At 38.7% G+C, this 15,240-nt stretch overlaps 1 protein-coding gene across 1 annotated transcript in view; it reads left to right on the forward strand.

The window, feature by feature from the left end:
* Positions 1–128: 128 nt before the first annotated feature.
* Positions 129–15,240, forward strand: part of bora (bora aurora kinase A activator) — a 29,127-nt gene continuing 14,015 nt past the window's right edge. Inside the window, exons 1-9 of the mRNA XM_080197840.1 lie at positions 129–169; positions 3,532–3,762; positions 4,611–4,717; positions 5,715–5,760; positions 7,186–7,267; positions 8,824–8,892; positions 9,599–9,655; positions 12,287–12,516; positions 12,893–13,046. Of these exons, the coding sequence (XP_080053966.1) occupies positions 3,598–3,762; positions 4,611–4,717; positions 5,715–5,760; positions 7,186–7,267; positions 8,824–8,892; positions 9,599–9,655; positions 12,287–12,516; positions 12,893–13,046 (910 nt within the window). The 5' untranslated portion in view covers positions 129–169; positions 3,532–3,597. The remainder of the gene's footprint in view (positions 170–3,531; positions 3,763–4,610; positions 4,718–5,714; positions 5,761–7,185; positions 7,268–8,823; positions 8,893–9,598; positions 9,656–12,286; positions 12,517–12,892; positions 13,047–15,240) is intronic.

Genomic DNA, 15,240 nt, shown 5'->3' on the forward strand with positions numbered 1-15,240 from the left:
TGGGCGGCAAAGGACGCCATTGATTGGTCGCGGGATAGCCGGCGGTGATTGGCCACGGCAAAGTCTCAACATTGATTGGCTAGCGGCCGCCGACAGCCGAAGGCTCTGATTGGCTGCCGGCTGCAAGAGGGCTATTCAAGGCAACGAACTCAGAGAGAGGACGCGGAAGGTAAATTATCAATATAAACTAAAATATAATCCATATAATATAGAGACTAGGGTAAAATATATTCCATATCATATAAAATATAGAGAGACTGGGGTAAAATATAATCCATATAATATAAAATATAAAGAGACTGAGGTAAAATATAATCCATATAATATAGAGACTGGGGTAAAATATACTCCATATCATATAAAATATAGAGAGACTGGGGTAAAATATAATCCATATAATATAGAGACTGGGGTAAAATATATTCCGTATCATACAAAATATAGAGAGACTGAGGTAAAGTATACTCAATGTAATATATAGAGACAGGGGTAAAATATAATCCACATAATATAACATATAGAGACAGGGGTAAAATATAATCTATATACTACAGAATATAGAGAGACAGGGGTAAAATATAATCCATATAATATAAAATATAGAGAGATGGGGTAAAATACACTCAATATAATGTAAAATATAGAGAGACAGGGGTAAAATATAATCTATATACTATAGAATATAGAGAGACAGGGTAAAATATAATCCATATAATATAAAATATAGAGAGATGGGGTAAAATACACTCAATATAATGTAAAATATAGAGAGACGGGGTAAAATATAATCCATATAATATAAAATATATAGAGATGGGGTAAAATATAATCCACATAATATAGAATATAGAGAGACAGGGTAAAATATAATCCATATAAATATAGAGAAACGGGGTAAAATATATTCAATTTAATAAAATATATAGAGTGATTGGGGTAAAATATCCATATAATATATACCCAATATAATGTGAAATATATAGACAGACTGGAATAAAATATAATCAATATAGAGTAAAATATGTAGAGGCTGGGGTAAAATATATTCAATATAATATAAAATTTATAGAGAGACTGGGGTAAAATATAATCAATATAGAATAAACTGGGGTAAAATATCCATATAATATACAATATAGAGAGACTGAGGTAAAATTTAATATAGAGTAAAATGTATAGACAATGGGGTAAAATAAAATCAATACGCAATATATGAGACTGGGGTAACATCCATATACTATAAAATATAGAGAGACTGGAGTAAAATATAATCAATATACTATAATGTGGAGACTGGGGTAAAGTATAATCAATATAGTCATAGAGTCATAGACATTTATAGCATGGAAACAGGCCTTTTGCCCAACTTGTCCATGCTGTCAAGGTTTTAACCATTAAGCTAGTCCCAATTGCCTGTGTTTGGCCCATATCCCTCCATACCAATCTTATCCATGTAACTGTTTAAATGCTTTTTAAAAGATAAAATTATACCTGTCCCTGCTACAGCCTCTGGCATCCCATTCCAGACACTCATCACCCTCTGTGTGAAAAAATTGCCCCATATAATGTAAAAAGAGAGAGGCTGGGGTAAAATATAATCAGCATCAAATAAAATATAGAGACTAGGCTGAAGTATAATCAATGTGGAGTAATATATAGAGATGGGTAAAATATAATCAATTTCACTTTTTTCAAATTTTACAGTAACTAGTGATATTGCAGTTCCTGGGGCACTGCAATTTGCACAACTTGCTTGGCCTGAGTAGTATGTCAAGGATATCTAATTAACAGGATGTATAAAAAAGATTGTTTACATCAATAAGGATCAACCTAAACAATTGACCAATAAAGAGCTGAACCTCTATGTGAGGAAATCAGTTAAAGTACTTGTTTTGTTTATTTAACTGAAGTCTGTAAATATTTTATCCTTTATTTTTCCAAGCAAACATAAAATCTACAAGCTTGTTTCCAACCTCTCTGTTGGAGGATGTGCTCCACTTACACACTTCTAACTTTTTTTTAACGACACTCTTCAATTGAAATTTCCCTTTGTCTATGTTTACTGAAGAACTTTAATTCAAAAATAGTTAATGTATGAAGGATGTATGTATGAAGGAAATAAGAACATAAGAAATAGGAGCAGGAGTAGGCCATCTAGCCCTTCGAGCCTGCCCCGCCATTCAATAAGATCATGGCTGATCTGTTGTGGCTCAGTTCCACTTTCCCGCCCTCTCCCCATAACCCTTAATCCCCTCTCTTATCAAGAACCCACCAACCCGCTTCTTAAAAATATTTAGCGAGGCAGCCTCCACCACTTCAACGGGCAGAGAATTCCAGAGATTCACCACCCTTTGAGTGAAGAAGTTCCTCCTCAACTCCGTTCTAAACCGCCTCCCCTTTATCTTGAGGCTGTGCCCCCAAGTCCTACTGTCTTTTTTGAGCGGGAAGAGTCTCTCCACCTCTATCCTATCCATCCCATTCATCATCTTATACGTCTCAATGAGATCTCCCCTCATTCTTCTAAACTCTAACGAGTACAAGCCTAGTTTATTCAGCCTCTCCTCATAGCTCAACCCCCTCAACTCCGGTATCAGCCTAGTAAACCTCCTCTGCACTCCCTCCAAGGCCAAAATATCCTTGTGCAGGTGCGGCGCCCAAAACTGCACACAGTACTCCAGCTGCGGCCTCACCAATGCCCTATACAGCTGCAGCAAGACCTCCCTACTTTTATATTCAATCCCCCTCGCTATGAAGGCCAGCATCCCATTCGCCTTCCTGACCACCTGCTGCACCTGCAAGCTGGGTTTTTGCGACTCATGCACAAGGACCCCGAGGTCCCTCTGCACCGTCGCCTGCTGCAATTTTTCGCCACGTAAGTAATAGTCCTTCCTACCATTCTTCCTACCAAAGTGGACCACCTCACACTTGCCAACATTAAATTCCATTTGCCATTTCCTGGCCCATTCGCCCAGCCTATCTAGATCCTTCTGCAGACTCTCCACACCCTCCGCACAATTTGCCTTTCCCCCAATCTTGGTGTCATCAGCAAATTTCGACACCCTACACTCGGTTCCCTCCTCCAGATCATCTATATAAATGGTAAATAGCTGAAGCCCCAGCACCGACCCCTGGGGCACCCCACTAGTCACCAACCGCCAATCCGAATAGCACCCATTGACCCCCACTCTCTGCCTCCTATTTGACAACCAATCCTCTATCCACGCTAACACCCTACCCCCAACTCCATGTCCCCTGACCTTCTGCAATAACCTCTTGTGAGGTACCTTGTCAAACGCCTTCTGAAAATCCAGAAAGACCACATCCACCGGCTCTCCTCTATCCACTGCCCTAGACACATCCCTTTTTTTAAACTCTTATTACCTAATGTTAATGTAATACTCAATACAATATATTGAGTAATGGATTACTGGAGAAGAGGTGCTACAGTTTATATGTGCATTTAAGTCAAAAAATGTCCCAAAGTGCTTCATAGAAGCAAAGAAAACTCACTTAAGAATTTTTTTCCTATAGATTCTTGTTTCCCCAATGATAACCAACTGGACGTGGAAAGGTGTTGCATACTGTTAAGAAAGAGTAATGGGAGATCTGAAAAGTGAGACCAGATTACATGTAACACCAGACACACCTGGGCGGCCTCCTGTCTCAAACCCTTTTGAGAGCCCCAGTGATTATGCAAGTTTGCATGAGCCAATAGTTCCCAGTCCATCTGTCTTCAGATTGGTGAAAACACCTGACACACGGGTAAGTTTGACATTCTTCAAAGGGAGAGTTATTTTCTCTTATCTTGCGCACACAGTATTATAATTCAGTATTGCTGAAAAATAGACTTCTTTATTGAAGCTTTTCATCTTGCTCCCATCGGGAATACCAACATCAAGGGAAACAACAAGTTTAATCTGTGTTAGAAGAGTGCTTGTTGGTTGGCAAATAGATTCTGATTGATAGAAGCATTGTCATGGAGAATGCACAGCTGATGGTGGCTGGCAGTTAACTGCCAAGCATTGTTTGAAATTTAAACCAGGCAGCTTGACTCTGATTATTATATTCTGGGTTCTGCATATAACCCTAATTAGCAATGCTGTTGTTTTAGAAGAAAGAATATATACCATATAAAAGCTATTTTTGAAAGGGCTATCCCAGATTGGATTAGCCAGGAGCAAATAAAAGTTATTTATAAATAGATGGATAAGAGGGAGAAGAAATATTTGACAGCACACAAGGCACAGGCTATCATTTTCTCTTTAAATGTGCACTCGTTTGGGATAACTTAATATTTCATCAGTTTGAAAATCGCTGGCAGAAATGCATAGTCTTCAGATTAGTCCAGAATCTTCAGCATATAATCAAGGCTAGCAATGGCATGCAGCACTGAGGGAATGCTGTACAGTTGGAGATGTCATCTTTTGGTTTTTCTTTCATTGTCATTTTGGGACCGAGTGGTGACCAAATTGGTTGTTGTGTTTCTTACGTTTCAACAGTGACTACAATTCAAAAAGTTTTGAGATGCCCTCTTGAAAGTGATACATAAATGTAAATTATGTTTTTACATCTGGTAGATAGCTTAAAAATGTACTACATTCCTTACTTAGACACCTGGAACATTCAAGTGGTCCATTGAAGAGCTAGCAATCTTGCATCCAATTGAAATTGACCCAGAAGATGTTCACCAGCAATCTACATACATGAGCTGCACCAGGTTACCACTTTTATTCTACTATGTGTTCTGTACGACACAGTCATTAGATCAATGTGTGTGATGTTTGATGAAATTTCTCATCTATTTAAATTTTTTAAAAGTGGTAGAAATTTATTTGCATTTCAGAAGGGGGAGCTTATGGAGAATTCTCACTCCAGAGTTCTAGCTTAATTTCAATTCAGAATGATTTAATAATATTAGCATGGTTTCAATTAGTTTAGTAAGTCGCCCACCATATTTTCTCCATAACATTGTATTTTCTTGCATATATACAGGACTGTCACTACATTTAGGATTGTATAGTGGATGATACTTAATTTGACCTGTATTGACTGTAATTTTAATTGCGCATTGTAATACACCTTTGCCTTAAAAAGGACACATTGTCAAAGTTTTGTCAAAACAACTTGGTTCTTCCTTTTACACTTGGTACTCTTGTGAGTTCTCCTGATAAGTGCAAGACAAAAAGCTTCGACAACGTGGCTAGGATTTTACAGCCCCATCATTGTGGAACCTGCCACAGGAGACTTGGTGGCCCAGTCAAAAGTCCTCAGGATCCGTCAATCCCAGTGGTTGGCAGGTCTGGAAAACGCAAACCTATGTTTCTTTTTTCAGCAATACTCAAGTTCTGACTACCCATTGACTACCAGTGTATCATTGTTTCCAATATTTATTTTGCTATTGAGACAGATATTTAAAGTGTGGATCTTTCTAATTGTGGCTTGTGCAGATATAAATTGCAGTTCATTATTTGCATTAGTTGAAGGCTAAATCACAATATTGCCTGATTCTATTTTTAAGTTGTAAGCTACAACGAAGAGCAAAACAATGTCTCATAATTCAAAAATGTGGGTAAAAAAATTAAGAGTTAAAAACATGCATAGGTATTCTTGTTAAATTGCCAGTAGGGAAAGATTATTTTTCTTTGTACAGTGCTAGGGGTTAGTTTCAAAGTCAATAGACTTGTGACGGTGATTTTTTTTGTTTATGCTTTCAGATTAGACAATGATATTGAGGCAAGAAAACAAAAAGCTATTGAAGAAGTAAGTGCTTAGACCAAGGTGAAGAAAATGTTTTGATGTGACATTAATTTTGAGTGAAGTCTGGCCAGCAAATCTCATTGACAAATTGGTTAAAAAAAAACTTCTTCTCAAGTGACTGATTTCTACGCGGTTCTTAAAATACAATTCATTCATCGACATATAATTGATCTTAGATCTTTAGGTTTTAAGTTCACCAATGCATGCCAAATATAGTTATTGCGGAGAACATTAAAAGATGTAATTCATTTTTTCAGATTTAGATCACCGATGTACAGTGAATATTCAACCTTTTTTAATGATTTGATTTATTATTGTCACATGTATTGACATACAGTGAAAAATATTGTTTCTTGCATGCTACACAGTCAAAACATGCTGTTCATAGAGAAGGAAACGAGAGAGTGCAGAATGAGGTGTTACAGTCAAAGCTAGGGTGTAGAGAAAGACCAACTTATTGCAAGGTAGGTCTGTTCAAAAGTCTGACAGCAGCAGGGAAGAACATAAGAAGCTATTCTTGAGGCAGTTATTATGTGACCTCAGACTTTTGCATCTTTTTCTCGATGGAAGAAGGTGGAAGAGAGACTGTCTGGAGTGCGTGGGGTCCTTAATTATGTTGGCTGCTTTGCTGAGGCAGTGGAAAGTGTAGACAAAGTCAATGGATGGGAGGTTAGTTTGCATGATGGATTGGGCTACATTTTGTTGTTCCTTGCACTGATGGGCAGGGTAGGAGTCATACCAAGCTTTGATACAACCAGAAAAACTGTTTCCTATGGTGCATCTGTAAAAGTTGGTGAGAGTCGTAGTTGACATGGTGAATTTCCTTAGTCTTCTGAGAAAGTAGAGGCATTGGTCGGCTTTCTTAATTATAGTGTTGGCATGGAGGGAGCAGGACAGGTTGCTGGTGATCCGGGCACCTAAAAACTTGAAGCTCTCAACCATTTCTACTTTGTCCCCGTTGATGTAGACAGAGGCATGTTCTCCTTTTACGCTTCCTGAAGTCGATGACAATCTCCTCTGTTTTGTTGACATTGAGGGAGAGATTCCCCAAATATTCCACAATGGAGTGGTTTGCCATACAAACTTTCTACTACTGTTTCTTTTCTTAAATAAACGTTTTTTGATGTATTTTCCTAGGTCACATGATCCCTACACTTGTTTTCTACCTGATATCTGGTCATGATGATGAGATTTTTCCTTGACCCTGGATAATGCTACTGTGTCAAATATTGTGCGGATAATTTCATTTGCTCATAGGAGAGGTGTTTAGCACAGTTCATGAGAGGAATGTCCGGTGAAATCCTACAATTAGGATTCAAGCACAGATCCGATGCTATGTAAAATACTTGAATATTCACTTCGAGTTTAAGATTTAAACATGTAATGTACCCTAATATTCTGATTTATCTGACTTTTGTTTATTTGCAGTTTTTCTTGAATAGTGTCATTGTCCCTTCTCCTTGGACTCAAACTGAGGGGAAACCAATTGCACAGTCCCTTCGAGTCAAATGTGAGTTCTTGAAAATTCCTGGATTTTAGTGATTACTTGTTACTTTTATGTAAACAGCAAAATTCTCACAAACGGATTTCCTTCACAAAAGTAGACTTTGGGTCTCAGATGAGGGGGGTTTCTAAGGCTACAACTTATACCTCTCAATCAATTAATTTGCATGCTATTATCAATATATTAGATTCTGACAACAGCAACAATTATGTAATAAATTAAATATCTTCTTTGTAAGCCAGCTATCTAAAATGGGCTCACAAAGGTGAAGGATTTATTGTACTGGGTGAACAAGATTTACATGTTCAGTAAACTTAGAAAATAAATGATGCATAGTCCAGTTTAATTCAGCATAGCAAGTAAGAGCAAAATTTGCCTGAGTACAAGCATGTCCACTTTATTTATTTCATTGCAACAGCAGTTATTTATGTGATTTAAAGCTCAGAACTTTGTTTTTATAAAATCAATAAATTGAACTTCCACTTAGTTTCCCAACATTACACTTCTCTACAAAGTGGATCAAAGTTTGCTGAGTCATTGCCATTTTATCTAATAATTCTTAAGGAAGTGTCCTGATATCTGAGTGGATAAATACCATATAGACCAGAGTTGTCCCAAATTTGCTAAGCATCCAAAGAGTAGGAAACGGAGGCAAAAGTATCCACAGTTCCTATTGCTAATTACAATACAGTGACACCCTTAGTCAGGTTCACCTTTGCTTGTGTGCATACACAATCACATACTTTGCTGATGCTGTCTAGACTTATATATGCTATACTTTAGGATGGCTGGTGCTTTGGGACACTATCCCATTGTGAGCTTATAAGCAAAATACTGTGGATGCTGGGGATCTGAAATGAAAACAAAATGTGGTGGTAAAAACTCAACAGATCTGACCACATAAAAACCGTGGCTATGTTCGTGGCCGGGTGAGTTTGGAGAGAGAGCATGTGATGTCCAAAGGCAGTGATGAGGCCTTCTGTGCCTGCTGGGCACCACAGGGACTGGGGTACGTTATCGACCCCTTTAATCACATTTTAGTTTGATGTTTTAAGTTTCATTTCTACTTTCTTTTGTGCTTCCCTTTTTGGGATTGCCTCTTTTGATTTGTCCCTCTGTTAATTTAATTTGGTTTAATTGTTTTGCCAAAAAGATTAACAGAATGTTTATTTGTCCCTCACTTGATTTGATTAGTTTAATTGTTTTATCAGAAAGATTGGCAGCATCTGCAGAGCGAGAATCTCAGCACTTCTTTTTCTCACATTATGAGTTTGGCAGGTTCAAATGAAATTGGAGTAAGGGGTGGATGGGTGGAGAATTTTTATCCATCAAAATTAGGCCAGACTTCCCTTGTTTGTACTGAGTGCCCCCAGTGTGTGTGTCTTTTTGTTTTCCTATTGGTTACTACCTTTCCACCATTCCTGTTGTTATACTATTCTGATGCAGTCAACATCTTTAGGTGAGATTAACTGGTTTTAAAAAATGTGATTATGCCTAGAACCTTAATTGAAGATGTTGTGCATCTAAAGCAATTACACTTCTTTATTTGCTGGACTTTTCAGGTTCATCCTGGGATAGGGACTCTTCAGTTGTATCAAAAGAATCTGCTGTATTGCCTGGGATGCATAATGGTTAGTAGTTTCAAGTAATCACTACAAGGCTTTCTGCCATTTTATTTATTGTAATTTAGTGATTTATTTATCATACTTGAATCTGGAGCACGTGGCTACCTGAACTAAATTCATTTGTTCTGTGGATTTCATAATTTAACTCACGTAATAGATCATCTACTTTACAGAACAATTTAATCCATAGGATGCTGTGTTCCAAAAGTATAAATTGTACCCTGTATCACTTTAGTTTACTTTCTTACAAATGTTGATGTAATAACCAAATGAGTAGCTGCTTGATCTTGACGTACATTTTGCAAGTAAGGAGATCACGTGCGTGAGTGTCTTTACCAGATTAATGGAGCTTGCCATATTTTGCTTTGATGGGAAGTTTGTATAATATAATTCAGTGCTAACTACTACTTGTGCAGCGCATGACAACATGATTTTGTAACAAACCAAACTTGTCCTTTTTTTTGTTTTGGACCATGTAGCTTCGCTGACACTTCCCTAGGGAAAAAAGATGCCATTTAATAATATTACTGCATTCTCACACTCGATTTTGAAATAAGAATATTATTTGTTTGAAATTCTATCGGTCATAAATTGTCCTAGTAATAAATGTTGTACCCAAATATTGCTACTCCATGTACATATGAAATAGTAAGCACAATCTATATGGGTCTGAATTATCAAAAAATGTGTTTTAAATTCTTTTTCTGTGCAGCAGCTTGTCAGACTTTGTTGTCATTACCTGTGGACTTTGATCTGGAAAAAATAATAGGTAATGTAGAAAGCATTAATGTACTGTTTGAATGTAATAATTGAAACGGACAAAATAATGAGCTTGTGTCATATAATACACCACTTTTAGAAGTTGTCTATGCCACTTTTCTGTCCCTCACTAAACAACAAAATCACCAATGGGATATTTGTCACACTTTCATAGGATATTGTTTGTAACTTTGACAAGAGTTGTTTTTTGGTATTGTGACAGAAACAGAAAGCTGATTCGAGGGATTCAAACATGGAGTTCCAGGAAACTTGGGAATGGATCTGGGAGGTGACAGTGCATTGAGGATTTTGGAAAGGAATGGGAGCACTTTGCAAGAATGGAGGGGTCAAAGATTGTTTTATTGGGGAGTTTTACCACTTTAAGAATGTATATTCTTCTCTTTTGGTTCCTCATGAATGGATGAATCTTCCTTAAGAGTCGTTTTGACTTTTGGAATATTGTCAATCTATTTATTTTAAAAATAAATCACAATGCTTTTGACTCTCTAAGCAGAGCAACCAAAATTGCACACAATGTTTCCCAGTGTTTTATTGATTCAGTGTTATTTCCTTGTAATAATTGCCGGAAACCTTTGACCTTGTCCGTGGCTGGGATTCTCTCGTGGCACTGCAGTGAATGGAGTTTTGGCTGAGTATCAAATTCTTGCTGGCAGAGGGAAGGGAATGAACGAGATGGGAGAATCCCGCCCATTATCTTTTGTAGACCTACAACTGTCCTCTCTTGACAGGTTTGGTCACATCACATTGGGGAATTTAATGCATTATACACTGGTACACTCAAATCCTTCTGCACTGGACAAATTGAGAGAATCTCAGAAATATTTGCTGTTCACATTGATGGGCATTTCCTTGCCTTTTAATGAAAGGTACTTGCCATTCATCTATCATAATATCAACTATCTAATTCATGGAATGCACAACTTCTAAACCTTCTGTTTAACCAACAAACTTTAAGATATTTGAAGTTGAACCTCTCTTATTAAGTGGACAGAATTCACACAATTATTCTGTCAAATAGTATGAGAGATGGTATGATGATTAGTATTTTTTTTTATTCAGTACTAATTTTAAAAGGTTAGTCTAATAATGGAAAATTTCAACTATCCAAGACCAGTTTTTAAAATCCAAAGTCTGCAATGTGTTTGAGCTCAGATTACTTGTATTTAAAATTGATATAAATCCTGCAAGTTAGCATTCCAGGAGTGGGATCTCACTTGATGCTAGTTAACTGCAGATTAACCAACTAATTTGGATTTTGTTTGAAGTGTTTTTGGTGTCACTAGGCAATAACGTATCCATTCCAAAAAAAAAGAGCTGTCATCTGGGAAGCAAGGCAAGGGATGCATATTCCCAGTCTGTAATATTGCTTCCCAAGATTCAGCAGCTCTAGACAATTACCAGTCCAGTCAGAAATTGTAGCCCTGATTCTCCCATCGTGACCCGCAAATTTTCTGACGGGTCAAGGTGAGAGATGCATGTCGCTGGCCTTGAACCAGGATTTAAGCATGCGCTGGGAGCAAATGCGCATCTCCTAGAGCCAGCGAATAGTCGCCGGTCAGATTACACTGGAAACCGGCAGGAAGGCGGGTAAGTAATTTTAATCTTTTTTTAAAATTTATTTTAATATGTTTATTAGTTCATTATCAGGAACTCTCGGGTCCTGATTGAATCTTCATTCTGGCGGGGTTCAGACTAGCCCCTCACATTCGGGTAACTAGCGGAAGACTTTGCCGGAATGAAGGGGGCGGGCAATCAGGGGACCCCCCAGGTGATTGGGCGGCAGTGGAGTGGTGTCCCCTGGGCATGGGCACCCTGATGTGGAGATGCTGGTGCTGGACTAGGGTAAACACAGTAAGAAATCTCACAACATCAGGTTAAAGTCCAACAGCACCCTCGCAGTGCCAGCCTGTGGCCCATGGCAAGGCCTATTATGGGCGGGGCCTGGGGTGATTGGTGGGGGTGAGTGTTTCTGCTGGAGACAGGATTGGTCTAGGGTCGAGGGAGGGCAGCGAGTTGTGGGGGGCGGTTAGTCTGCCAGCATATGGGGGGTGGGCTGCCAGGAAATGGGGGGGATTACCACTACTGGGGCGGAGGGGGTTGGGCTCTCTGGGACGGGGGCCACAATTGGGCCGTGGAGAGGGCTGGAGGGGCAACACTGTGGGAGTCCCAGGCTGGCCAGCAAATGGGGAGACTGACAGATCGGGGCCATTGTACAGATGCAGAGTTCCAGAGGTGTCAGACTACAGTGCAAATGGACCCACCCCCCCCCCCCCAAGGTTTTTAATGATATTCATGACCGGTATCTCTGCATTGCAGAGTGCGGCGATTCAGGTGAGAAGCTGAATTGCCAGAAAGTTGGCATTTAGAACAGTTTTCCCGCTGATTCGGCACTTTTGGGAGAATCGCCCCCTATAGCTCTGGTATTTGCATTGGAGGAGCTGTGCAATGCACATGGACACTTGCTGTAAGTTATTGTCACTACACTGGCCAAGGAGAAAGGGAAAGCCTGTTTGATTTTCTCAATGTTGCTGCAAGGTATAATCTGTGCTACAAATATCATTTTTCTTAGCTGTGCTGCAAATTTTAATATTACACCAATGAAGTTTATTTCTGTGTTCAGGTGAACATTATAAATTGGAAGATCCTGTTGACCAGTCACATGAAAGTTTGAGTGCATCTTCACTTCGAAGGAAACTATTTATCGATGGTGAAAGAAGCTACTCTGATAGCTCCTCCCTTCCTTCTCCAGAGCAAAATCCATGTGCTGGCCCTGTTCAATCCCATGGAAATCTAAGCTCATTGGAGTCTCCTCCATTTCGCTGCAAGAGCCCCACCAAAACTCCGAGTTCTGTAAGTATATATACAAAATACTTTGAATATCATTTTTGGGTTATAAGGGTAAAGAGCTGGTAGAATGTGAAGTTCCAATGTGGACTTTTGTAGATTGGTGAGAAGTGGCTTTATGCCTCCAGTTCTCCACACAATGTTTCTGACTTCTGTTGATTTCTGGTAAAATAGTGAAGTGTTTGAATGCAAAATAAGAAAATAAGTAAACAGAAGAATGACTAGAATAAGAGACCCATCACGTGGTTCCATTCCTTTCACCACTCTAGTACAAGTACACTCTAGTACTCTAGTTTTTGGTTCAAAAACACATTGTACCAAAAATTTGTGGCAAGCCACACAGTAGAATGTGATAATGTAAATCTATCATTATAAATTTTAGGGGCAATTTTCATCGAGTCCCATTCAAGATGCTGGAAGAGCGTGCAGTTTAGGGAGCCTAACAAGCCCCATGTTTCCAGCAATGTCTCGTCCAAATTCTGCATCGCCACCTTTGTCTCCGATTGGACTTCAATTTGACAAAATACCAGTTTCAGGTTTGAACTTAAATCTTTTCTGGAACTTAAAAATTGTATTTTTTTCTGTTTTAAATGTTGACTTGTATTAAATTATTAGGTATCTAATAATTTAGAAAATTGGCTTCTTGACAGAAGCCAGAGAGTGGTTGTAGAGAGTTGTTTTTCAAACTGGAGGCCTGTGACCAGTGGTGTGCCTCAGGGATCAGTGCTGAGCCCACTGTTATTTGTCATTCATATTAATGATTTGGATGAGAATATAGGGGGCATGGTTAGTAAGTTTGCAGATGACACCAAGATTGGTGGCATGGTGGACAATGAAGAAGGTTTTCTTCTATTGGAATGGGATCTTGATCAATTGGGCCAGTGGGCTGACGAATGGCAAATAGAGTTTAATTTAGATAAATGTGAGGTAATGCATTTTGGTAGATTGAACCAGGGCAGGACTTAGTCAGTGAATGTTAGGGTGTTGGGGAGAGTTACAAAACAGAGATCTAGGGGTACATGTTCATAGCTCCTTGAAAGCAGAGTCACAGGTGGACAGAGTGGTGAAGAAGGCATTTGGCATGCTTTGTTTTATCGATCAGAACATTGAATACAGGAGTTGGGACGTCTTGTTGAAGTTGTACGAGACATTGGTAAGGCTACACTTGGAATACTGTGTGCAATTCTGGTCACCCTATTATAGAAAGGATATTATTAAACTAGAAAGAGTTCGGAAAAGATTTACTAGGATACTACCGGGACTTGATGGATTGAGTTATAAGGAGAGGCTGATTAGATTGGGATTTTTTTTCTCTGGAGCGTAGGAGGCTGAGGGTTGACCTTATAGACGTCTATAAAATAATGAGGGGCATAGACAAGGTAGATAGTCAATATCTTTTCCCAAAGGTAGGGGAGTCTAAAACTAGAGGGCATAGGTTTAAGATGAGAAGGGAGAGATACAAAAGTGTTCTGCGGGGCAATTTTTTCACACATAGGGTGGTGAGTGTCTGGAACAACTTGTCAGAGGCAGTAGTAGAGGCGGGTACAATTTTGTCTTTTAAAAAGCATTTAGATAGTTACATGGGTATGATGGGTATAGAGGGATATGGGCCAAATGCAGGCAATTGGGATTAGCTTAAGGATTTAAAAAAAATAAAAATAAGGGTGGCATGGACAAGTTGGGCCAAAGGGCCTGTTCCCATGCTGTCAACCTCTAAATGGAGAATTTGAGACTTGATATTTGCTTTGGATTACTTATTTCTCCTCTCCTCCCACATGTGGAATGCCATAAGCATAGACAAGGGTCATGGGTGGAGGGGGGACTCATAATGTTAAAATAGCGGTGCGGGCTCATTGGGCCGAAGGGCCTGTTTCCCGGGCTGTGTTGTTCTTTGTTCTTTGTTCTTTATAAGGTTAACCATATTAAATCTATCTTGTATGTGGGTATGACCATTCTCTAAAGACCTTGCAGCTTGGTGCTTATTTATAACACTACTTATAATGACAATTAATCTGACATGAAGCAAGCCAGATTGCTAAAACAGGCTGGTAAAAGCCTCAAAGATCTTTACGTTCATTATTAAGGCATTGGTCAAATCAATGCTATTGTTGTTATCGTTATTACAGCATTCAAATGGTTATTTTTATCTCCTTGCTTGCTTTTATGATCTTGGTTGAGGTCAGTCAAGTTTTTTTTTGGAAACGCACTCGAATATCCACAAAGAATGAAGCCATAAGGTTCACTGTTTCAAACAAAATAATTTTACTGTAAAAATCAAAGAACATTAATATAAATAGTTACACTCTTTCTTTAAATAATCAGTTACTTAAAAGATTTTAAGAAGTACAATGAACACCGGTCATGCTCCAAACTAAACTTCTTCACTTAAATTACCTTCTAAACCCGTCTGATTTACACCTTGAAAAATCTCAAACCAGATATTTATCATAAATTGGGAGATTAAGCACTTGGTCTGAATACTGCTTCAAAGATTTGTATAAAGGTTAGGATTTTTGGGCCTTGTGCTTGCTTTCAATAAGATTATCCATTCAAACTTCCTCCAACTGTCCCACATTTGTCGACTTTCGGTTCAATATGGTGTTTTAAGTTTAACCACCTCTGGTCAGAACTCCCAATCTTCCTTAACTTTGAAATCTTGTATCTAGGAGCTCTCTCTTTGTCTTTCTTCTCAGCTTAGCTATCCCAGAAGTCATGGTTAGTAGATGCCTT

This window comes from Carcharhinus amblyrhynchos, chromosome 10 (genome assembly GCF_965287045.1).
Source record: "Carcharhinus amblyrhynchos chromosome 10, sCarAmb.v2.hapA, whole genome shotgun sequence".
Classification (NCBI taxonomy): Eukaryota; Metazoa; Chordata; class Chondrichthyes; order Carcharhiniformes; family Carcharhinidae; genus Carcharhinus; species Carcharhinus amblyrhynchos.